Below are 23,889 nucleotides of genomic sequence, written 5' to 3'. Positions count from 1 at the left end.
TCCTGCCTCAGCCTCCCGAGTAGCTGGGATACAGGCGTGAGCCACCACGCTCGGCTAATTTTTTTGTTTTGTTTTCTTGTGAGACAGGGTCTCACTCTGTCACCCAGATTGGAGTGCAATGCCTCAATCTTGGCTTACCACCACCTCTGCCTCCCAGGCTCAAGCGCTTCTCCTGTCTCAGCCTCCTGAGTAGCTGGGATTACAGGCATGCGCCACTACCACCCAGCTAATTTTTTTGTATTTTTAATAGAGAGATTTCACCATGTTGGCCAGGCTGGTCCTGAACTCCTGACCTCAAGATGATCCACCCGCCTTGGTCTCCCAAAGTGCTGGGATTACAGGTGTGAGCCACCACACCCAGCCCCCCGCTAATTTTTTCTTTTTTTTGTATTTTTAGTAGAGATGAGTTTTTACCATGTTGGCCAGGCTGATCTCGAATTCCTGACCTCCGGTGATCCGCCAGCCTCAGCCTCCCAAAGTGCTGGGATTACAGGCATGAGCCACCACACCCAGCTCGAGCTAATTTTTTAAACTTTTTATAGAGACAAAGTCTCATTATTTTGCCCAGGCTGGTCTCGAACTCCTGGACTCTTGTGACATTTGTTCAAGGGGAAGCCAACACCATGTATGAAGTTTAACCACCCTGAGATGGCCATGTCCTGAAGAAGCCCAGTCTAGCCATGCGGAGAGACTACATGGATAAGAGATACCCCACTAAGCCTCTAGACGCCCCAACCATCCCAGCCCAAGTACTAGACAAATGAATGAAGAAACCTTCAGCTGCCATCTAATTAGAGAACCACCAGCTCACTCTAATTAATTCCCAAAACTGAGAGTTTTTTTTTTTTCACACAGGGTTTCACTCTGTCCCCCAGGCTGGAGTGCAGTGGCGTAATCACAGCTCACTGCAACCTCCACTTCCCAGGCTCAAGTGATTCTACCTCAGCCTCCCCAGTAGCTGGGATTACAGGCACATGCCGCCATGCCATTTTTTTTTTTTTCTAGAGACCAGGGTTTCACCATGTTGCACAGGCTGGTCTTGAATTTCTGGGCTCAAGTGATCCTCCTGCCTTGGCCTCCCAACTTACTGGGATTACAGGCATGAGCCACTGCACCTGGCTAGAACTGAGAGATTTAACAAGTTGTGGCCAGGCGCGGTGGCTCACGCATGTAATCCCAGCACTTTGGGAGGCCGAGGCAGGTGAATCACCTGAGGTCAGGAGTTTGAGACCAGCCTGGCCAACATGATGAAACCCCATCTTTACTAAAAATACAAAAATTAGCCAGGTGCGGTGGCGGGTGCCTGTAATCCCAGCTATTCTGGAGGCTGAGGCAGGAGAATTGCTTGAACCCAGGAGGCGGAGGTTGCAGTGAGCCAAGATCACGCCATTGCACTCCAGCCTGGGTGACAAGAGTGAAACTGTCTCAAAAAAAATACAAACAAACAAACAAAAAAACAAGTTGTTTTAAGTCATTCAGCTTGGGGCTGCTTGGTTGGGCCGCAAGAGATGAGTGGAACAATGAATGAGACTGGATGTCCTCTGCTACCCAATGACTGGCCACCATGAGCTTCCTGGGTCTGTAATTCCATCAGCTGTCCATCCCTTACCCTGGAAGGGTAGAGGATTTATTCTTTGGGTAGACATAGATTAAGAGTTTTTTTGTTTCTGTTTTTGTTTTCAATGAAAAATTGCCAAGCCCTTTGGAGGCCCTGATGTCTCAACCAGGTTGGCGGCTGCTAACGAGAGTGAAGATCTATATTCAGTCCATCTGGCACATGTGCAGAAGACTGTTCTCCAACCCCAGATCATGACTACAAATGGCTGGCTATCAGTTGGACAAACATACATCCCGATGAGAAGATATGGTTGGTTCATCACAACCTATCTTTTATTTCACAATATTAATAGTAATCATTATAGCTACCATTTATGAAGCCTTCACCATGGGGCTGTAAATCTTCATTGCTTAGCTTTACTAAACTAGATAATGTGTTTGCTTATCTCAGGGATTTCTCTTAACCATCCCCTGAGATCCCCCTACAGTTCTTATCCCTTTACCCCCATTTTACAGAAGAGGAAAACTGAGGCTCAGAGAAGTGGAGTCACTTGGCCACAGTCACACAGTTGGAAAGTGGTAAAGCCAGGATGAGACGCTGATTCTGACTCCAAAGCTAGTTATATATAATAATAGCACCCAAGTAATGTATAGATTACCATGTTTTCACATATGGCAAATTAAGGAATCAGAATGGATGATGCATGCTGCCCAAGCTGGACAGAGGATGGGCCACGGCACAAGTGATGGCTGACCCACTGCTCCACGGAACCCCCAAGAAAGGCTCTAGAACAAAGCTCTGAGATTAAAATTCTGCCCAAATCAGGGTACATGGGTGGAATTAATCAAAAAAGTTAATATGTATGCCTTTCACCCCAGCAATTCTACTTCTCATTTTGCAGCGACTCACTCATACAGTGGCACCAAGAGGTTATATGTGCAGGAGAATGTCCACTGCAGCTTTGCCAGTAGCAATGAAAACTGCTAACAGCCTAAGGGCCTAGCCAAAGTGGAATGCTCAAAAAGATGGTTTGCTCTAGAACAGGCAGCTGGTAAAAGGAGTGGTGTTAGATCAGCAGATGTTCACATCAGAAACGCTCCAGGAGCCAGGTGCGGTGGCTCACGCCGGTAATCCCAACACTTTGAGAGGCTGAGGCAGGACTGCTCGAGCCCGGGAGTTTGAGACCAGCCTGGGCAACATAGTGATTCCCCTCTTTACAAAAAATAAAAAGTTAGCCAGGTGTCAAGGTCCAGTTACTCAGGAGGCCGAGGTGAAAGGACTGCTTGAGCCCAGGAGTTAGAGATTGCAGTGAGCTGTTTGTGCCACTGCACTGCAGCCTGAGCAACAAAGCGGGACTCTGTCTCCAAAACAAACAAACAAACAATTTGTCAAATTACATTTTGGAATAACCTATTCAAATTTTTTTTATACAACTTTAAGATGATAATATTTATATGTTCAAAAATTTAAAGTCTGGAAGACTATGTACAAACAGAAAATGGTAGCATTACCTTTAGGGAAGAAAGGAGATATTGAGAGGAAGTACAAATAGAGCCACTTGCCTTCTTACTATCAATCCTGATTGTCCCATGTTTTATAATATATTCATGTAGTACTCTAAACAAAATCTTTTCAGATCAAATCAGGGGAGATGAAATGAGAGTGGATTCTGAGCCTAGTTTTTTTCAGGGAACAAGACCTAGTGCTACCACTTGGGGGCTAGAAACAGAAATTGTATTTATTTTATTTTGTTTTATTTATTTTATTTTTGAGATGGAGTCTCACTCTGTTGCCCATGCTGGAGTGCACTAGCATGATCTTGGCTCACTGCAACCTCTGCCTCCTGGGTTCAAGCAATTCTCCTGCCACAGCCTCCCAAGTAGCTGCAACTACAGGCATGCACCACGACGCCCAGCTAATTTTTGTATTTTTAGTAGATGGGGTTTCGCCACATTGGCCAGGCTGGTCTCGAACTCCTGACCTCAGGTTATCTGCCCACCTCGGCCTCCCAAAGTGCTGGGATTACAAGCATGAGCCACCAGGCCCGGCCTCTTTATTTTCTTTCAGTGTTTTCCCAGGAAGTTCTCTGAATATCCAGGGTCTTCACAGATGGACTTCTCATAAAAGGTAACTCCTGGAACCAGACATAAATTTTTTTTTTTTGGTGTGTGTGGCGATGGGATACATAGCTGTCGCCAGATTTTCAAAGGGACAGTGTCACACTTAACAGAGCAAGGAGAGTAATCGGTGATTGGTGAATGATTATTTATCAGAGACTGTGGGTCAAAAATTTAAAAAATAAAAAGTAACTGCTGAAGAAATGAACAAAAAGGGTCACACCTTCAAAAAAGCCTAATTACCATTCCAGAGCAATCTCAAGACAAGGAAAGATAAGAGCTGCTTCACACTGAGGGCTTATCTGGTACTAAGGACCACCACCAATGTCATCCATTAGCCATCCCCAATAAACCCATGAAGTTCAGCCTGAACAGCATAGAAAGACCTCATCTCTACAAAAAACAAACAAACAACAACAAAAAAAAACTTAAAAAATAGCCAGGTGTGGTGGCACATGCCCAGCTACTCAGTAGGCTAAGATGGGAGGACCACCTGACCCTAGGAGACCGAGGCTGCAGTGAGCTATGATCACGCCACTGTACTCTAGCCTGAGTGACAGAGCGAGATTCTGTCTAAACACACACATACACACACACACACACACACACAATGAAGTTTTAACTTCCCCATTTTACAGATGAAGAGACAGTCTCAAGCCATACAGCCAGTAGGTCAGCCTGACTCCAAAAACCCATGCCCCAAGCCACAATAAGTCACTGCCTTCCAAAAGCCTCATATTATCATGAGCTATAAGGCAAGGAGGTATGGGTAAAACACCTTAACCCTTAAAGATACAAACTTATTGTAGGCCCAGTTGGTCCCTCAGCATTTGGGGACTGTGCTATAAGGGTTAACTCAGCAGGCTTGAAGTGTCCAAACCCAGCACATCTCAAAGAAAAAACTGGCCTTAATGGGCTCCTGGGAGATAAACTCTAAGTCCTTGGAATATCCTCCCAAGTAGGGGTGTCTTTGTATACCTCAGGCCTTGGGCCATACCAGGCCAGATAGTTTGTGCTAAAAATGTGATTTATTTTGGGGACCTTGGGCCATGCTGTATCATTTTGACCTCTGGAGCAGCTGGTGATTAAGTAACTAAAGTCAGTCATGTGATTGCCCTATGTGACTGACATGCAATAAAAACCTAGACCCCAAGGCTAGGGTGAGCTTTCTGGCTGGTAATGTTTAGTATGTGTTGTCCCATATCATTGCTGGGAAAATTAAGTGTGTCTGTAAGACTCTACCCGGAGACGACAACTGGAAGCTTGAGGCTGGTCTCTCCCGGACTCTGCCCTATGCACCTTTTTCTTTTGTTGATTTTATTTTGAGATGGAGTCTTGCTCTGTCACCCAGGCTGGAGTACAATGGCGCGATCTCCGCTCACTGCAACCTCCGCCTCCCAGGTTCAAGCCTCCTGAGTAGCTGGGATTACAGGTGGCCCAGGTAATTTTTGTATTTTTAGTAGAGACAGGGTTTCACCATGTTGGCCAGGCTGGTCTCGAACTCCTGACCTCAGGCGATCTGCCTGCCTTGGCCTCCCAAAGTGCTGGGATTACAGGCGTGAGCCACTCCACCTGGCCTCTTTTGCTGATTTTAATGTTTATCCTTTTGCTGTAATAAACCATAACCATAAGGATAATAGCTCCCTGAATTCTGAGTTCTTCTAGCCAATCATCGATCCTGGGGGTGGCCCTGGGGACCCTGACACAGAAATTCGGCTGTGCCTTACATGCACCTATATTCTCCAGCTTTTTGCTCATCACAAATCTACCTGGCAAAATCCAATATGGAAAGAAAAAGAAAAAAACCCTATTCATTCAGTAAAGTAAGGCACAAACAAATGAGCCTCTGTTCACTTTATTCAAAGAGTATTTTTTTTTCTCTGTGAAACTAGGTAGAACGGAGGAGGAATCAAAGAAAGCCTCATATATTAAATTCTTAAATAGATTCTTTGAATTCAAAGGGTCAATAGGAGAGGCACAGGTTGTGGGCCTTGTCCCAGCAAACAAAGCCACCAAGGCAGTCCTGCAAATTAAGGAGGATGGCAAATCTGTCTCTTAAAAAAAAGTTCTTGAGGGGAAAAATATAAAATACCTAAGTTTCAAAAGCCGGACTACTTCCATACCCTTCATTCTCTACCCTGGAGTGTCCAAAGATAGAGAGTTTCAAGGTACGTTTTCAATGATTCAGCTTTTGCAAACATATGCAAATACATTCCTCATCAGCAGTCCTGTTTTGGCGATTAATAGCAAGCAATATGCTTGGATTAGAGGTCCGATTTCCACTTAAATGCAGTTTCTTCTCTTCTTGGCAATGAAGTCATTTGCAGAGATCTGAAAGGGGGGGGAAGACTGTGTTAGGCTCAGAGTAACAATTCTGAAATAGATCATTTATATTTATACATGTGATTGCACAACATACTGTCTTCATCCATTCGCATAAGCATGTAATGTTTTAAGAACGCATCCCAGATGGCCAGAGAGAGTTTAAATTTAAAAACGTTTCCTGGGTTCTTCCCCACATCTCATCTTGCATCCACTTGACCTCAAATATACACTTTTCTTATGGACACAGAGCAAATGACAGTGATTATGTGATAAATACTGATGAATTCTTGGAGGCAAGAGAAGGATTCATGTTTGTTCAAAGCCAACTCTGTACCCAGGATCAGCTAAAGCACCTCTATATGGTATCTCATTTAAACAGTAAAACAAGTAACAAATCTGCTTTTGTCAATGAGAAGGTCCAGGATTCTACTAATGATCTGCAGAAAGGAAGCGAGGGAACGGAGTTAGTGAGGAACAGGGAGGAAAGCTGTTTTTCATGAGAGGGTTCTTTTCTTTGGAATAGAACTATGGGATCTTGGGTAGGTGTGGTGGCCCATGCCTGTAATCCCAGCACTTTGGGAGGCTGAGGCGGGCAGATCACTTGAGGCCAGGAGTTCGAGACCAGCCTGGCCAACATGGTGAAACCCCGTCTCTACTAAAAATACAGAAATTAGCTGGGTGTGGTAGCGCACACTTGTAACCCCAGCTACTTGGAAGGCTGAGGCACGAGAGTCACTTGAACCCCAGAAGGTGGAGACTGCTGTGAGCTGAGATCATGCCACTGCACTCCAGCCTGGGCAACAGGGTGAGACTCTGTCTCAAAAACAAAAACTCTGGGATCTTAGTGCAACTTAAGATGGGAACCCTGATAATGACAGAGCCCTTGCAGGTTGAAGCAAAGTAAATTGAAAGAAAAACTAAAACATATGCCGATTGTTTAAAAATAGATAAAGAGACTAAAAATAAGAGTCCAAGCTGGAAGCTGTGTTTCCATGTAAAATAACCTCTCTTGAGGTTTCCTTTAACCTGATCACAGAGGCTGGGGGACAGAAGGAAGTGAGCTCACTCATGCAGCCTGAACTCCAGTGCCCAAGTCCACAGGGAGGGCCCAGCACTTCACAGTTTCCAAGCACTCCCGCCTGGGCCAGCTCACGCCATCTCATGGCCAACCTCAGAGGTGGACAATGATGAATCCCCATTCTCCAGATGAAGAAAACGGGCTGAAGGAAGTTAAACCTGGAGTTCTTAAATCTTTGAATTACCAAATTCAAAAAATCCCTTTCCCCACCCCTTAGTAGAATATGGATGGATAAATGTGCACTTAAAATCATTCACTAAAAGCAAGCCTGGGAGGAATTCTGTCCCTTGGTGGCTGTGTAGCCTTGGGCAAGTCAAAGCCCTTCCTTCTCTGTGCTTTGGTTTTCTCTTCTGTAAAATGGAATGATCATGTCATCCGCCTCCCAAGGATGCTGAGGGTTAAATGAGTAACACAGGACCAGTACCTGGCCCAATGGCCGTGGGGGTTATTCTTAGAACAGAATGGCTTGTGACTGTTATTAGAACATTAATTGCTTTGGCCCAACTCTGATGCTGTTTTTAGAAGCCAGACTGGCAGACAGCATTCTGTGCAAAAATGGTTCCAGAATCTCCCCCTCCCCCATCATAGTGGTCCTTCCTGCCCCATCCCCAGTGTCAGACAAACCTTTTTCTGGTTTGTTCAGCATTAATTCCTCTCCCTGTCCTTGATCCAGAGCTAGAAAACTAAGCCTTGATTCTATAAATAGCACCCCCAGTCTGTCACCATGGAAACCTCTGATGGGGCTGGGTCAGCCCACCCTAGTGGACATGTCTCCCCCAGGGAGGCCCTGGAAGGACAGAAAAGTGGCTTTTCAGAAAAGTGGCTCCGGGGCCACCCAGAAGCAGCAGGAACCCCCAGTGAAGTCCACAGGCTTACCTGGAAATCACGAGCTTCCTAAGTGGGAGGAGGTGCTGTTCTGGTTCACCTGGAGAAAGACGATACACAGAAGAAGGGGTCACGGCCAGGTGGGGGATGCCTCGCTGTCTTGAGGGTCACCCCTCAGCATCACTGAGTCATGCACATGCTTATTCATGGAGTATTTACTGTACATCTCCTATGAGCCAGGTGCTGGGATAGCGTGGTGAGTGTGACAGACCCAAACCTAGGATCACAGAACTTAGGTTTGAGTTGGATAAAAAGCCTATTGAACATGCACAGATGCAAGAAAATGTCAAACCTGGGCCATGTGACAGCCTGCTATGAGTGATCAGTATCTGTGCTACTTCAAAAACGGTGGCCAGGAAAGGACTCTACAAGATGGCATTTCAACTGTGGTATAATAATAAATATTTGGTCATTGTCCCCAGTTCCTGGCACATAGTTCCCCAAACTCTTGGAATCTCTGAAGGAATAAGGGTATCTTGGCTGGGCGCCATGGCTCACACCTGTAATCCCAGCGTTTTGGGAGGCCGAGGTGGGTGGATCACCTGAGGTCAGGAGTTCGAGACCAGCCTGGCCAACATGGCAAAACTCTGTCTCTACTAAAATACAAAAATTAGCCAGGTGTGGTGGAGGGCACCTGTAATCCCAGCTACTCGGGAGGCTGAGGCAGGAGAATCGCTTGAACCCAGGAGGCAGAGGTTGCAGTGAGCCAAGATCATGCCACTGCACTCCAGCCTGGGTGACACAGAGAGACTAGGTATCAAAAAGAAAAAAGGTATCTTTTGCATGCTAATGACATGACTGGTGGCTGGGGGTCCCTAGATAGCTTCAGGATTAGGAGAAGGGGTCATGGAAAGACCAAGGCATGATTAGAGGGTTGGAACTTTTTTTGTTGTTTGAGATGGAGTCTCACTCTGTTGCCCAGGCTGGATGGAGTGCGGTGGTGCAATCTTGGTTCACTGCAACCTCCGCGTCCTGAGCTCAAGCAGTTCTCCTGCCTCAGCCTTCCAAGTAGCTGGGACTACAGACGTGTGCCACCACAAACGGCTAATTTTTTTTTGTATTTTTAGTAGAGACAGGGTTTCACCATGTTGGCCCGGCTGGTTTTGAACTGCTGACCTCAAGTGATCTGCCTGCCTCAGTCTCCCAAAGTGCTAGGATTACAGGCGTGAGCCACCACACCTAGCCAGAGGATTGGAACTTTAAGCCCCACCTGCCTTCTCCCCTCCCGGACCTCCTGGGAGGGGAGAGGGGAGAGGGGAGAGGGGCTAGGGGCTAGGAGCTGGAGATTGGGCAATCACCCATGACCCAAGATTTAATCAGTCATGCCTCTATGATGAAACCTCCACTGAAATCTCTAAATGACAGAATTTGGAAAGCTTCCTGGTTGGTAAACACATTGAGAGGCTGGGAGGGTGTCATGCCTGGAAAGGGCATGGAAGTTTTGTGACCCATCCTCCATACCTCACCCTACGCTTCTTCCATTTGACTGTACCTGAGTTGTATTCTTTTTTATGAGACAGGGTCTCACTCTGTCACCCAGGCCAGAGTGCAGTGGCACGAACATGTGCCACATGTGCCATACCCAGCTAAGGCTTTCTCTTTTTTGTAGGGAGATGGGGTCTCACTGTGTTGGCCTTGAATTTAAAAAAAAAATTAATGAGATCTGAGAGCTAGGGACCATGGCTTTTGAGCATTTCCTGGTTGTTTGGGGAGAGGTCCCACTCCCTTTGTGGGAATCAGAGACCCATCTTTTGCCGACGTCAAGAAAGTAGCCAGAATTAGTGAGCACTAATTTAGTATTTGTTTTAACCAAAAAGTTGATGTAGGCAGGACAACACAGTGGGGATGAGGAGAATTATCCACAAACTGAAACTTTTCATTTTTGCATGTTGCCTTCATTTTTGTTGTTGTTGTTAAGAGACAGGGGCTCCAGCGATCCTCCCGCCTCAGCCTCCTGAGAACCTGGGACTGCAGGCATGCCACTGCACCCAACTCCTGTGTGTTGCCTTTTTTTGTCCACCCGAAAATGCATTTTTATGTTAGTTGCAATTGTATAGTATGAGCTGCTTTGTTTTGTTTTCTTACTATTTTTTCGTTGTTTGGGTTTCACTAGCACCATTTTGGATGGCTACAGATATTCTGTGGAGTGCATGTACCACCATTTACTGACTGCTTTCCTAAGAATGGTTCCAATTTTTGCAGTATTTTAAATGACATCACATCCTGATTCTGCCTCTCCTCTGTTGGGTACTGAAGCTCTACTGAATCATTCCCTTAGAATTCACTTTTAAAAAATGGAATCATGCTTGAACCCGGGAGGCGGAGGTTGCAGTGGGCCGAGATGGCGCCACTGCACTCCAGCGTGGGTGACACAGTGAAACTCCATCTCAAAAAAAAAAAAAAAAAAAAGGAATCAGCAGGTGTAAGGGTTCAGATCTTTTGAAGACTCTTGAACAACAAGGCTAAAAGTGTTTTACAAAAGGGTTGGGGTCAGGAGCAGTGGTTCAGGCCTATAATCCCAGCATTTTGGGAGGCCGAGGTGGGTGGATCACTTGAGGTCAGGAGTTTGAGACCAGCCTGGCCAACATGGCGAAACCCCCTTCTCTAATAAAAATACAAAAATTAGCCAGGCATGGTGGCCGATGCCTGTAATCCTAGCTACTTGAGAGGCTGAGGCAGGAGAATTGCTTGAACCTGGGAGGCAGAGGCTGCAGTGAGCCGAGATCACGGCATTGCACTCCAGCCTGGGCAACAAGAGGAAATCTCCATCTCAAAAAAACAAAAAAAAAACAAAAAAAACAAAAACAAAAACAAAAGGGTTGGGCCACTTTATACTTGCCTGCTGTGTATGACATATGCAAGATGTCTAGCTGACCTGGGACTGGTTTTCGTTGCTTTTAGGAACAAAATATGAAGGAATGGCATACCCCCATGCTCAGGAGGGCTGCCCTGCAGATAAGTTGCGTCAAGCCTCTATTTCCAACCCTCATCTCCCTACTGTCCTCCACTGTGCACATAATGTCATTCTGGATGTCGTAAAAACTGGAAATGGTCTTGAAGAAGCTGTTTAGTAAATGGTAGCACATACATTCCACAGAACACTACGTAGCCATCCAAAATGGTGCCGGTGAAACTCAAAAGATAGGAAAATATTAAGAAAGCAAAACAAGGCAGCTTGAACATTAAAACTGCAATGAACATTCCTGTAAATCACACTGGGGTAGAAACAAACAAAAATATAATCGCAATGAATGCAAAAGCGCATACGCGCTCCAGAGGTTTCGGTCACACTCCCCACTTTCAGGCATTTACAGTTCCCTCTGCCGGGAAGCCTTTTCTATCCAGATCTTTGTGTGGCAAACCTAGTTTTAATCTTTCAGATATTGGCTTATGGGTGTTTTCCAATATCAGTGACCAATTCTCTGATTATCTGGATACCAACTGGGTGTTCAACAATTCAGTTCAGTTCTGACACTGGCTCCCAGACTTACTTAGCATCAGCTGCCATAGATTAAGGGCCCATTTCCACAACTGCCCCACTTTAGATGCCAGCTGCAATGGAGTGCGCAGGCTATCCACACTTCTTCCCAGCCAACTTCAAATCTGGAGGTTCCCACAACCCCCACTCTGGTTTGATAATTCACCAGAACAGCTCACAAGACACTAGGGAAAACACTTTACTAACTGCTACCTGTTTATTATAAATAATACAACTCAAGCTTGGGCAACATGCCAAAACCCTGTCTCTACAAAACACACAAAAATTAGCCGGGCATGGTGGTGTGTGTCTGTAGTCCCACCTACTTGGGGGGCTGAGGTGAGAGGACTGCTTGAGCCCAGGAGATTGAGGCTGCAGTGAGCCATGCACTCCAATCTCAACAAGAAAGGAAGCCCAAGAAAAAGTCCCCATGAAGTCCCTCCAACTGCATTCAAGCCAGAAGACGAAGTGAGAGGCTGCTTCCTGGCAGAAGGGCCACTGAGATGTGGCCCCAGCTGGATCAGTGCTTAGAGACCCTCTGGTCCAGCACGCATCCCCACAGCCCTTTTTTTTTTTTTTGAGATGAAGTCTCGCTCTGTCGCCCAGGCTAGAGTGCAATGGCGTGATCTCAGCTCACTGCAACCTCTGCCTCCCAGGTTCAAGCGATTCTCCTGCCTCAGCCTCCCGAGTAGCTGGGATTACAGGTGTCTGCCACCATGCCTGAATAATTTTTGTATTTTTAGTAGAGACGGGGTTTCACCGTTTTGGTCAGGCTGGTCTTGAACTCCTGACCTCGCGATCCACCTGCCTTGGCCTCCCAAAGTGCTGGGATTACAGGCAGCCAGCTCACATCCCCCTTTTTATAATGGGTAAACCATCAACCAGAATGGAGAAGTGACACATCTAAGGGCATACAGCCAGATGGTGGTATAGCTGAGAAAGACAGAATTCGGAACTCCCCTTGGGGTTTCTAACCTGAAAATATCCTTTCAGATTGGCTGGTGTTTTATAGTCCCCTTTCAAGACCTAAGGAAGAGAAAAAGAAATATCACTATTATGAAAATGACCAAAAAATAAAATTTAGTCATTCCCAACACATCCAGTCATCCACCCCTCCACCTCGCCACCCACCCATCCCTCCATCCAACAAACATTGATTAAGCTCCTCTTCTTCTAGGCATTATTCTAAGCATTGTGTCTGGTTGACATGATGTTAACCAGATAATGGAAATTCGTGTTCCCCTGGAGTTACCATTCTAGAGGGGGCACCAGATAACACACAAGAAACAATAAACACAAATAAACAAGGACATAGCAAACCATGGGAACTGTTGTGAAGAAAGTACGGTAAAGAGGTGGGATTAGGAGTAACCAGGGGGCTTCTTTTGAGTGGGTGGTCAAGAAGGGACTCTTGGGCCAGGTGCAGTGACTCATGCCTGTAATCCCAGCACTTCTGGAGGCCAAGGCAGGAGGATCACTTGACTCCAGGAGTTTGAGATCAGCCTGGGAAACATACTGAAACCCCATCTCTAAAAAATTAAAAATTAGCTGGGCATGGTGGCATGCACTTATAGTCCCAGCTACTCTGGAGCTACTCCATTCTCAGCTGGAGGATTGGTTGAGGCTGGGAGGTTGAGGCTGCAGTGAAGTATGATCACATCACTCCACTCCAGCCTGAGTGACAGAGCGAGACCCTGTCTCTAAGAAAATGAATAAATAAAAATAAAAAGGGCCTCTTGAAATAGATAACCTTTGAGCTGAGACCCAAACGACAAGGAAAAATAGGTAGGCTAAGCTCAGAAGAAAAAGCCCTCCAGGCAGAGGCAACAGAGCAAAAGCCCTGAAGTTAGAACCAGAACATTTCAGGCCTTTCCGCTAGTAGTCACATTTAAAAATAAAATGAGACAAGGGAGATTAATTCTAATAATATCTTTTATTTAACCTGATATAGCTAAAATTTTTTTTTTTTAATTGAGACAGGGTCTCACTCCCATAGCCCAAGCTGGAGTGCAGTGGTGCGATCACAGCTCACTGCAGTCTCCACTCCCCAGCCTCAGGTGATTCTCCCACCTCAGTCTCCGGAGTAGCTGGGACTATAGGCACGTGCCACCATGCCTGGCTAATATTCAATATTTTTAGTAGAGATGAAGTTTCACCATGTTACCCAGGCTGGTCTCAAACTCCTAGGCTCAAGCAGTCTGCCTGCCTTGGCCTCCAAAAGTGCTAGGATTATAGACATGAGCCATCATGTCCAGCCTATGTAAAATATTAACATTTCAGTATGTAATTTATATAAAAGTGACTAATGAGAAATGTTACATACTTTTTTGTCCTAAGCCTTCAAAATCTAGTGTGTATTTTACACCTAACAGGACCTCTCACTTTGGACTAGGCTCCCTTTACAGAACCAGTGGCCATACATGGCTAGTGGCTACCATATGGGACACTGCAGGCAGAGACGATTTCATCAGCATAGATGTCCTTTTAGCCACTGCATTTACTGAGCCCCAGGATCCATTATTGGAACGCACAAGGTCCACAGCACACACAGAAGCACACAGGCATGCATGCAAACTCACAGGGCTTAGTGAGGGGACTTATCTTTGCAGTAACAGCCAAGCTATGGCAAAAACTAAACCAGGGATCTAGCACTTGCCAAGACTTGTTGACCGCCCCAGGGAAGAAACCTCTTTGGATGAAAATGAGAGACAGCTTCCATTTTAAATAAACAAACAAAAAAGCTCCAAAGAGTTGATGTTAACCACCAGTGCTCATGAAAATTATTTGTGTTTTATAAAATACATAATGTCAGGTAGGTCTTACTCCAGGAGCATCTGACCCATAGCCTGGGGCAAGCCAGGGGCAGCCAGCCACCTTTTAAGGAGACCCCAAAGGAGCCACTGCTGGGCCCTTGGCTGAGAACAGTGAAGTAAGCAACATCCAGCCCACTACTGCTGTGTCCCCAGCCGGCCCTCGCCTCTGCTTCTGAGAAGCACCTGGGGCTGGATTGTGTGATCACTACCATCTTTTTAATCCAGTTAATTAATTTTTTATTTTGATAATACATGTACAACCCATAGGTAGATAAAAGTATGTAAAACACATAAGTAGGGTTTAAAGATTACTATTATTAAATAATAATAAAATACAAATTAATAATATTCATAATAAAAATAACAAACCACATCTGGGTTGCAGCTATTCACCTGTCAATGTCGGCTGGGTATGTACGTTGAATCTCTGAGTATTTCCATAAATAGATGTCTGCAAAATCAACTAATGTCAAGAGGAAGAGGAACTCATGAGACCCACAGACAAAGCTTACGCTTCAATTACAAGGGCACAGCCCCCAAAGCTCAGTGTTAGTAAACTCTCTTTGTTAAAGAGGGATCAGTGAGTGTTGGAGAGGCGTTAATGACTTGTTAGCACCAAATGGAAACTTTTTCTTGAGCCAGCTGAAGAGTTACGGAACTAAGAGACGATTAACTTTTTCCTGTTGTGATTCAATACAGTAACTGTTTACTTCCTAAAATCAGCACACGCTCAGAAATGCTGAGCTTAGCTTAAATTAAAGACTCTGGGTCTTAATGATGTAAGGGCTATGAAAGCTCTTCCTCAGGGCTGGGTCCCATTTTCAAATATTTGTCTATAAGGAAGTTAGAACACAGCACTTAAACTAGAAGCTATAATGGCAACGTATAAATAAGGCCATCAACTTGTTAACTGTTCTTTTACCCAGTGGGTGTTAGCCTACTTTAACACTTCAAAAGCATTTTGTCAGTCACTGGAGGCTCACACTTGTCATCTCAGCACTTTGGGAGAGTGAAGCAGGGGCATCCCTTATGGCCAGGAGTTCTAGACCAGCCTGGGCAACATAGCGAGACCCCGCCTTTATAAAAAATAAAATTAGCTGTGCATGGTGGCGTGCACCTGCAGTCCTAGCTACTCAGGAGCCTGGGTGAGAGGATGGCTTAAGCCCAGAAGTATGGGGCTACAGTACCTATGACTGCACCAGTGCACCCAGCTTGGGCAACAGAGCAAGACCATGCCTCAAACAAAACAATACAAAACAAAAAAGTCATTTCCCTTCATCACCTTAACTAAGGAGAATTTTAAACGTAATTTAAACAGCCCTAAACTCACATTTGTCTGAGAAATCCACATTAAACCTTATAAGGCAAGAAAGGAACCAATAGTTTATTTATTTATATCCCCTCTCAACAAAGACTTGAGGTGCTTTACAAACAGATAAACAAATAGCCAGGGAAATAGGGGTAAAAATGTAAATAAAGTTAGAGAAATAAGATGAAATTAATGTACAAGCTGGCCTGCTGTTAGATGTTAGAGTATGAGAGACAGGCTACCAGTTGGCTTTGAGCTTCCCTGCAGCCCAGGCAAAATGGAAATACAAGCAATCATGTAGTTCACTGTGTCCATCAGATAGGAACAAATCAGATGACCAGGAATTGAGAGACTGAACATTTCCTCAGGTGGCTGGAGTTTCCACATCTGCAGAAGCCCCAAATCCCCAAGAGTACACTTCCACAAGTACAGGTGCACACTCACCCGCTGTGTGTTGTTGATGACGAAGGGGTCAGGGTTGCCATAGTTGGGGGGGTTTGCATAAGGGTCATAGCCGAGCTGAGCCAGCATGGGGGCGATCTGGGCCATGTCCCGCACCACGTCCCCAGGGATGTGGCCAGTCCACTTGGAGAGCGCTTCCAGGTTAACAGGCTTGATGACCTGGTCCGTGGACCGCTCGATCCTGGGGAGAGAGGAGACGCTGGAGAGGGTAGGGCAGACCCAGATGGCGCCTGAGCGGGTTCCCTGCTCAGCCACTCTGGGGCAGCAGGAAAGATTGGAGAAACTTGGCCTCCACCCAGCTCTGCCCCATCAACTGTGAGATGGCAGGTGAGTCATTTTTGCCTCCTCATACCTCCTCTGTACAATGGGAACACAGCATGCAGTGAGAAGTCAGAAGAAAGTACTAGCAGTATACACCATTGGTACGTACATTCTGCTTTCTTGACTTCTCCAGCTTAAAAAATAACAACAGTTTAGGTCAGGCACAATGGCTCACACCTGTAATCCCAGCACTTCAGAAAGCCAAGGCAGAAGGATCACTTGAGCTCAGGAGTTTGACACCAACTTGGGCAACATGGTGAAACCCCATTACAAAAATAAGCTGGGCATGGTAACAAGTGCCTGTAGTCCCAGCAGCTGCTCAGGAGGCTGAGATGGGAGAATTGCTTGAGCCCGGGAGGTTGAAGAAGCAGTGAGCCTGAGCTGTGATTGCACCACTGCCCTCCAGACTGGGCAACAGAGCAAGACCCTGTCTCAAAAAAAAAAAAAAAAAAAAAAAAAAAAAAAAGAAACACTTTTTAGTGTATATGACTAACATGAATATTTTGTCCCTAAAAAAAGTTATAAAACACTAATGATAAAGCTGAAAGCCACTGTGTTCATCACTGCCAGCCCATCAGCTTCCTACAGGCAGTCAGCCTTTGCACTGTGGAGCATACCACCCTCTCTAACCTTTTCTTGTAGGGTAGTTAAGAGCAAACCAGGGAGACAGACTGCCTGGGTTCAGACACCAGCTGTTCCCCAGCTGTGTGGCCTTGGGAAAGTTACTTCACCTCTCTGAGCCTCAGTTTCCTCTTCTGTAATTGGCAATGATAATAACACCTACCTCACTGGGGTTGTCTGAAGGGTAAATGAGTTAATACAAAGAAAGTGCTTAGAAGAGCATAGGCACATTGTAAGTTCTTTTTTCTTTTTGGAGATGGAGTCTCACTCTGTTGCCCAGGCTGAAGTGCAGTGGTGCAATCTTGGCTCACTGCAACCTCCACCTCCTGGGTTCAAACGATTCTCATGCCTCAGCCTCCCAAGTAGCTGGAACTACAGGCATGCACCACCATGCCCAGCTAATTTTTGTATTTTTAGAAGAGACGGGGTTTCACCATGTTGGCCAGGCTGGTCTCGAACTCCTGACCTCAAGTGATCTGCCTGCCTCAGGCTCCCAAAGTGCTGGGATTCCAGACATAAGCCACTGTGCCTGACCAACACATTGTAAATTTTTAATAAGGGTTAGCACGCTCTCTCTCCTGCGTGCACGCTCTCTCTCTCTCCCACACACACATCTGCAGCTGTAAAACAAATATGCTACAGTTTTTTTCCCCACTCAATACCTCATTCTTTTTGCCAGCTATGTAGCCTTCCTCCATCACTTATTTTTCCATTCCCCTGAAGACAGACATTTAGGTTGTTTCCAACTTTTCACAGCTACCATGGAATAACCATCATCTTCAACCTGCTTCCTAACTCTCCCTGTAACAGGCTTCCCAAGCCACCTGAATGATGCAGATCTTACCAATTATAACTCAGGGGCCTGATAGGATGAATGGTGGGGAACCCCCAGGATCAAGGGCCTAGTTCTAAATGCTTTCATCCCAACTAGGAGGTGACTTGGCAAAGAACAGAAAGAGGCAGCAGAAGGAAGACAAGACCGGGCGTGAGGTGAGGAGAACGGGGCAAGGTGAAAGGGTGTGGACTGGTGGGTAGAACACAGATTCAGAGGCTGCAAACCTGGATTTAAATCTCAACTCTACCCAACATGTCAAAAATCTCAAGTATGTGCATGGCTTTTGCCAAAATCCTTGTGTCTCTAGGACTTTATGGTGCAGAAATGAGGTGGACACATCCCAGAACATGAATGAGGGCAATGCTTGATACACATCAGTAAAACTGGAAATAACCGAAGTGTCCAATAGGGAATGTGAAGTCAAATATGGCAATCCGTGTAGCAGCCTGTTGCACAGCTATTCAAAATGATGCTGCAGGTCAGGCGCGGTGGCTCATGCCTGTAATCCCAGCACTTGGGGAGGCTGAGGCGGGCAGATCACCTGAGGTCACAAGTTCGAGACCAGCCTGGCCAACATGACGAAACCTCATCTCTACTAAAAATATAAAAATTAGCAGGGCGTGGTGGCGGGTGCCTGTAATCCTAGCTATTCCAGAGGCTGAGGCAGGGAGAACTGCTTGAACCCGGGAGGCGGAGGTTGCAGTGAGCCTATATCACGCCACTACACTCCAGCCTGGGTGACAGAGCGAGACTCCGTCTCAACAACAAAACAACAACAAAAATGCTGCTACCGAAGAGTGCTGGCTGCCACTGGCAAGGGCTCCCACACCACCATGGAAAAAGGCTACAGAGGAGTATGTTTCGTTGGACTCCAGTTTCATCAATAGGCCCTGAAAATGGTGCAGTAGGCCACACATCAAGATCTGGGTGGTGAGATCATGGGTTGTTTCTCCATTCTTCTTTGGTGTATCTTTTCTAATTTTCTATAGTAAAGATGTATTACTTTGGTAATCTAATATTTTTGTCATAATTTATAAAATCCTAGCTCCAGCACCAACTGGCTGGGGTACCCGGCATGTAGGAACTTTGTTGCTAGCAGAGAGCAGCTGCGAGCCTCTAGCTCTGCTCTGGGCCTGGCAGGGGCCCAGCAGGGACCAGCCATGGGAAGGACCACCCTTTTGCTGAGCTCTCAGGATATCCAGAGCCTGATCAGGATGGGAAAGCGTGGAAACTGCATATTCTGCTCCAGCATCGTTCAAAGTGCTCTGGGTCTCAGGATAGGGACAGCAGCTTTTCCAATGGAAGAAGGCAGGGAACAAGGGACAGAGGGAGGAAGGAAAGGAAAGGATGAGGGGGAGTGAAGGGGAGGATAGGAGGAGTTCCGGACATGGGGAGTTTAAGAACACAATAGGCCAGGCGCCTGTAATCCCAGCACTTTGGGAGGCCAAGGCAGGAGGATGGCTTGAGCTCAGGGATTGGAGACCAGCCTGGAAGACATACTGAGATCTCATTTCTACTAGGAAAAAAAAAAAATGAGCTGGGTGTGGAGATTCTTGCCTGTAGTCCCAACTACTTGGGAGACTGAGGTGGGAGAATCGCTTGAGCCCAAGAGGTCGAGGCTGCAGTGAGCTGGGATCGTGCCACTGCACTCCAGCCTGGGCAACAGAGTGAAACCCTGTCTCAAAAAAACAAAAACAAAAACAAGAAAAACCCCAAAAACCGGACCTGGGTTCCAGTCCCAGCACTATGCTTTGTTAGCTGTGTAGCCTGAGGCCAGTAACTTCTCCTCTGTGAGATTCAGTTTTTTGGTCTATAAAATGTGGATAAGAGGTGTTCCTATGTCCTCAGGTTGCTGTGAGGACTAAAGGAGATAAACTTGTTGGGGGCTTAACCCAATACTTGCCATACAGTAGGTACTCATTAAATGACAATGGTGAGGATGAGTACTCCATCAATAAAAGCAGTATCAACACTAAAATAGTAATAATAGCACCTAACATGTATTAACCTATTTGATGCCCACAGGTATCTATAAGGTAGGCAAATCATATTTCCATGTTACAGATGAAGCAATGGAAGCACAGGGGTTTGCCCAGGGTCACACAGCTAGGAGTGGCAGAGCTGAGGTTTGAACCCAGACATCCTTGTTCCGGAATCTGTGCTCTTAACCTTTACCTACTATTGCCTTATTACAAAGCATATTCAAAGTTTGCAGATTCTAGGCTGGGTGTGATGGCTCATGCCTGTAATCCTAGGACTCCGGGAGGCTGAGGTGGAAGGATTGCTTGAGGCCAGGAGTTTGAGACCAGCCTGGGCAACAGGGCAAACCCCATCTCTACCAAAAATACAAAAATTCGCCCAGCTTGGTGGTGTATGCCTGTAGTCCCAGCTACTCAGGAAGATGAGGTGGGAGGATCACTTGAACAGGGAGGTGGAGGCTGTAGTGGGCTGTGATCATGCCACTCCACCCCAGCCGGGCAACAGACCGAGACACTGCCTCAAAAAACAAACAAACGGCCCACGAAGTTTGCAGATTCTCTGAGAAAGGAGAGGAGTAATTGTTGTCATTTTTTGGGATAATGAAACGGAGGCTCAGAGAGATATAGTGACTTGCCCAAGGCCACACAGCTCAAGAGAGGCAGTGCTGATTTTCTTGCCTGGTGCCTCTGACTCCAGGGCCAGAGTCTGAATGCAAGCATCAGGGGCTTCACTCACTTGGACAGGGAGACACCACCGGGCTTGCCAATGAGGTCTTCATGGTGGAGGACAGCGTCGCTCCAGGTGATGCCGAGGAAGTCGAGGATGAGCTTGAGTGAGCGCCTGGGGTGCAGCACCAGCTGCTCGTAATACACAGGCAGGCACTTCTCCTTGCCCACCTCCATGCACTGGGCGTACATCACCTCAATGGCCTTGTTCCACTTGGTGAGGCAGTCACGGTAGCTGCTGAGGTCAAAGCCCGCGATGGTGACTTTGCGCGTGATCATGGAGTGCACGGAGGCCCGGCCATCCCGCACCATCAGCAGGAACTTGGAGTTGGGGAACAGGCGCGACAGGTAGACAGAAGACTTAAGCGTAAATGGGTCCTTGTTGCAGAGCACGCGGGCTGGCTCTCCGTGCTTGGCAATCACCTCCAGGATGAAGGCCTGCATGGCGGCATCCAGCACCTCATCCGTCACCCCCGCCTCGTCCAGCCGCAGCTTCTCACGGCCAGACTTGGACCAGGCCTGGCGCATGGCCAGCACGCGCGGGATGATGCGGGTCTCCTCGCCGCAGCGCACCTCGGGGTGGGCGTCCAGCATGGCGCGCATCAACGTGGTGCCACTGCGAGGCACGCCACCCACGAAGATGAGCGGCATGGCCTTGCCGTAGCGGTATTCCACGTGGTTGGTGCCCACCATCACCAGCTCCTCCTGCTCCGGCCGCATGGCCCCCCGGGGGCTCCGCAGGCCCGCCAGCACCGCCCGGCACTCTAGCACCTGCTGCCCCAGCTGAACCGCCAGCACCAGGACCAGGGCGCAGCCAGCTGCCAGCAGCACCCTCCGCACGGACAGGCGCATGCTGGGCCGGAGGCGGGGCAGGCTTGGCCTGAGGGCCCGCTTCTGGGGCTTCAGCGACAGGTTAGTGGGCAGCCCGCCAGGCTCACATCTGGGGAGAGAGGGGGACATGCATAGTCAGGGAGGTCTGTGAGCTGTGAGCTCTCCAATAACTGCAAAGCCCTATAACTGCAAACAAGAGGTTGCTGACCTGAATGCAGAGGGCACCTTTCATAAGCACTAGCTGTGTGCCTGGCACCCTACTGGGCACTTTTTAAAAATTTTTTTGTTTTTTTAAAGAGACGGGGTCTCACCATGTTTCCCAGGCTGCTCTTAAACTCGTGGGCCTGGGTGATCCTCCTACCTGTCTCCCAAAGTGATGGGATTACAGGCATGAGCCACCCGGTCCAGCGGATCACGAGGTCAGGAGATCGAGACCATCCTGGCTAACACGGTGAAATCCCATCTCTACTAAAATACAAAAAATTAGCTGGGCGTGGTAGCAGGTACCTGTAGTCCCAGCTACTCGGGAGGCTGCGGCAGGAGAATGGCGTGAACCTGGGAGGCAGAGCTTGCAGTGAGCCGAGATCGCGCCACTGCACTCCAGCCTGGGTGACAGAGCAAGACTCCATCTCAAAAAAAAAAAAAAAAAAAAAAGGCCGGAGTGCATTGAGTGGTGAGATCATAGCTCACTGCAGCCTCAGACCCCCGGGCTCAAGCAATCCTCTGCCTCAGCCTCCCAAGTACCTGGGACTACAGGCACATACCACCACACCTGGCTAATTTTTAGAAACAGGGTCTCGCTTCAAGTGATCCTCCCGCCTCAGCCTCCCAAAATGATGGGATTACAGGCATGAGTTACCCCATCTGGCCCAAGAATATTAGTGATTTCTACCATAATCGTTGGTTATTTACTTATTCCAACATTTAATGAGCACCTGCTATGTGCTGGGAGCCTCAGCCTCCAAAGTCTACTCTTACTATGGACCTGTGCCTGAGAGAGACTGATGGGTTCTACCTACGTAGGTGAGGGAAGGCCTCCTGCAGGAGGTAGCCTTCATGCAGAATTTTGAGTGGTGGGTAGGAAACAGGCGGGTGGAGAAGGGAAAGAAGGATGTTCCCAGCAAAGGGAATAGCCAGCGCAGAGCCACCCGCAGGAAAGGATGCAGCACGACTGGGGAACTGCAAATGACTTAGTGAACTGAGAGTCTGGTGGAAGCCAGTGGGAAGACAGCATGCCTCTTTGGATGTGAGGTTCCACCCAAAACCACCCAAGGGCCCAGTCTGCAGCTGGGCCTATCCACCTGCAAGGGCTTGGGCTGCCTGGGCCTTCTTAGGCTATAGCAAGTGGAAAATAAACATCAAAGCGGAGGGAACACAGTCTTAGGCCTGGGGTGGAAACTGCTAAGAGACTAGGACTTCCTGGCCACGTGGCTTGGGAGAGTCACTTCCCTCATCTTAGCCACAGTCTCTTCAGCTGCAAAATCAGGATGGATTCACTGACCTCAGAGGCTGCTGTGAAAATATGAGAAGCAGCTGACAAACCAGAGATGGATCTCAAGCTGGGGTCACCGGCCTCTCTGTGCATTGGATAATTTCCCTCTCTTCAGAAAAACGTGCTGATGAAGTTCTCCTGAAGAGGTTGGGGCTTCATTTGTACCCTCGATTCAGGGTCTGTGATGGGGAAAGCTAATTCAGAGCTACTTCCTGGGGGGAGGCAGGCTGAACAGGACATGAAGCCATTCCGAAATCCCTGCAGTGACCCTTTGTCTTCATCAGGTGCTCAGTGAAATTCTCCCGAGACCTGTGACCAGAATCCTGTCAGTTACTAGGATTTCAGTGACAGTGTCCCCACCTTGGCTGATTTTTTTTTTGTATTTTTAGTAGAGACGGGGTTTCACCATGTTAGCCAGGCTGGTCTCGAACTCCTGACCTCAGGTGATCCGCCTGCCTTGGCCTCCCAAAGTGCCGGGATTACAAGTGTGAGCCACCGCACCCGGCCAGCTTCAGCATTTTATGTTCAGCAAAGGTGTTCGCAATTATGGAGCATAAACTCTGCTAAAGCATTTTCCCTGCAGTATCTAAGCTCAAAGAGATGAAGCAGCTTGCCCAAGGTTGCACGGCCAGGGTGGGAGTCCTGGATCAGACCAGGCCAAGGCTGAAGAAAACAGCTCAAAGCAGGCAAGTCAGAAGTGAGCAGAAGACAGCAATGACCTGCATGATGGCTTAAGAAGCAGGGTGACTTGGGACACAGAAAGCAGCCTGCAACCCACAAAGCAGAAAGTAGCTTCCTGGTTACCCAGAGCTAGGGACCCCACTGTGGAAGGAGCTAGAGGGCCCAGCCCAGGGACCCAGGCCTGTCCAACACCCTCATCACCCTGCTGGACCCTGGCAAGGGAGGAGTCCTGGCATCCTCGCAGTGAGGATGATGGGTGAGGGCTTCCAACTTGGAGTACAACACTCCCAGGTTCAAATCTCACTTCTGCCACTTGCCAGCTGGTGATCTGGACAAAAGATATCACTTCCCTGAGCTTCTTCTTCTCCAAAAAAGGAA

At 47.5% G+C, this 23,889-nt stretch overlaps 1 protein-coding gene across 2 annotated transcripts in view; it reads right to left on the bottom strand.

The window, feature by feature from the left end:
- Positions 1–5,514: 5,514 nt before the first annotated feature.
- Positions 5,515–23,889, bottom strand: part of TPST2 (tyrosylprotein sulfotransferase 2) — a 64,487-nt gene continuing 46,112 nt past the window's right edge. The window contains exons 3-8 of one of the 2 annotated variants that reach the window (XR_008652676.2): positions 20,518–21,447; positions 16,008–16,206; positions 14,648–14,717; positions 12,417–12,467; positions 7,955–8,003; positions 5,515–6,006 (exon numbers count right to left, since the gene is read on the bottom strand). Coding sequence is in view for 1 of the 2 variants with exons in the window: in XM_055254062.2 (XP_055110037.1) it covers positions 7,962–8,003; positions 12,417–12,467; positions 16,008–16,206; positions 20,518–21,359 (1,134 nt within the window). In the remaining variant the exon portion in view is untranslated. The remainder of the gene's footprint in view (positions 6,007–7,954; positions 8,004–12,416; positions 12,468–14,647; positions 14,718–16,007; positions 16,207–20,517; positions 21,448–23,889) is intronic. The other variant, XM_055254062.2, reaches the window with a different exon arrangement.

Source organism: Symphalangus syndactylus, chromosome 18 (genome assembly GCF_028878055.3).
Source record: "Symphalangus syndactylus isolate Jambi chromosome 18, NHGRI_mSymSyn1-v2.1_pri, whole genome shotgun sequence".
NCBI lineage: Eukaryota > Metazoa > Chordata > Mammalia > Primates > Hylobatidae > Symphalangus > Symphalangus syndactylus.
The sequence above is the reverse complement of the archived record's forward strand: the minus strand, read 5'-3'. Positions and strand labels throughout refer to the sequence as shown.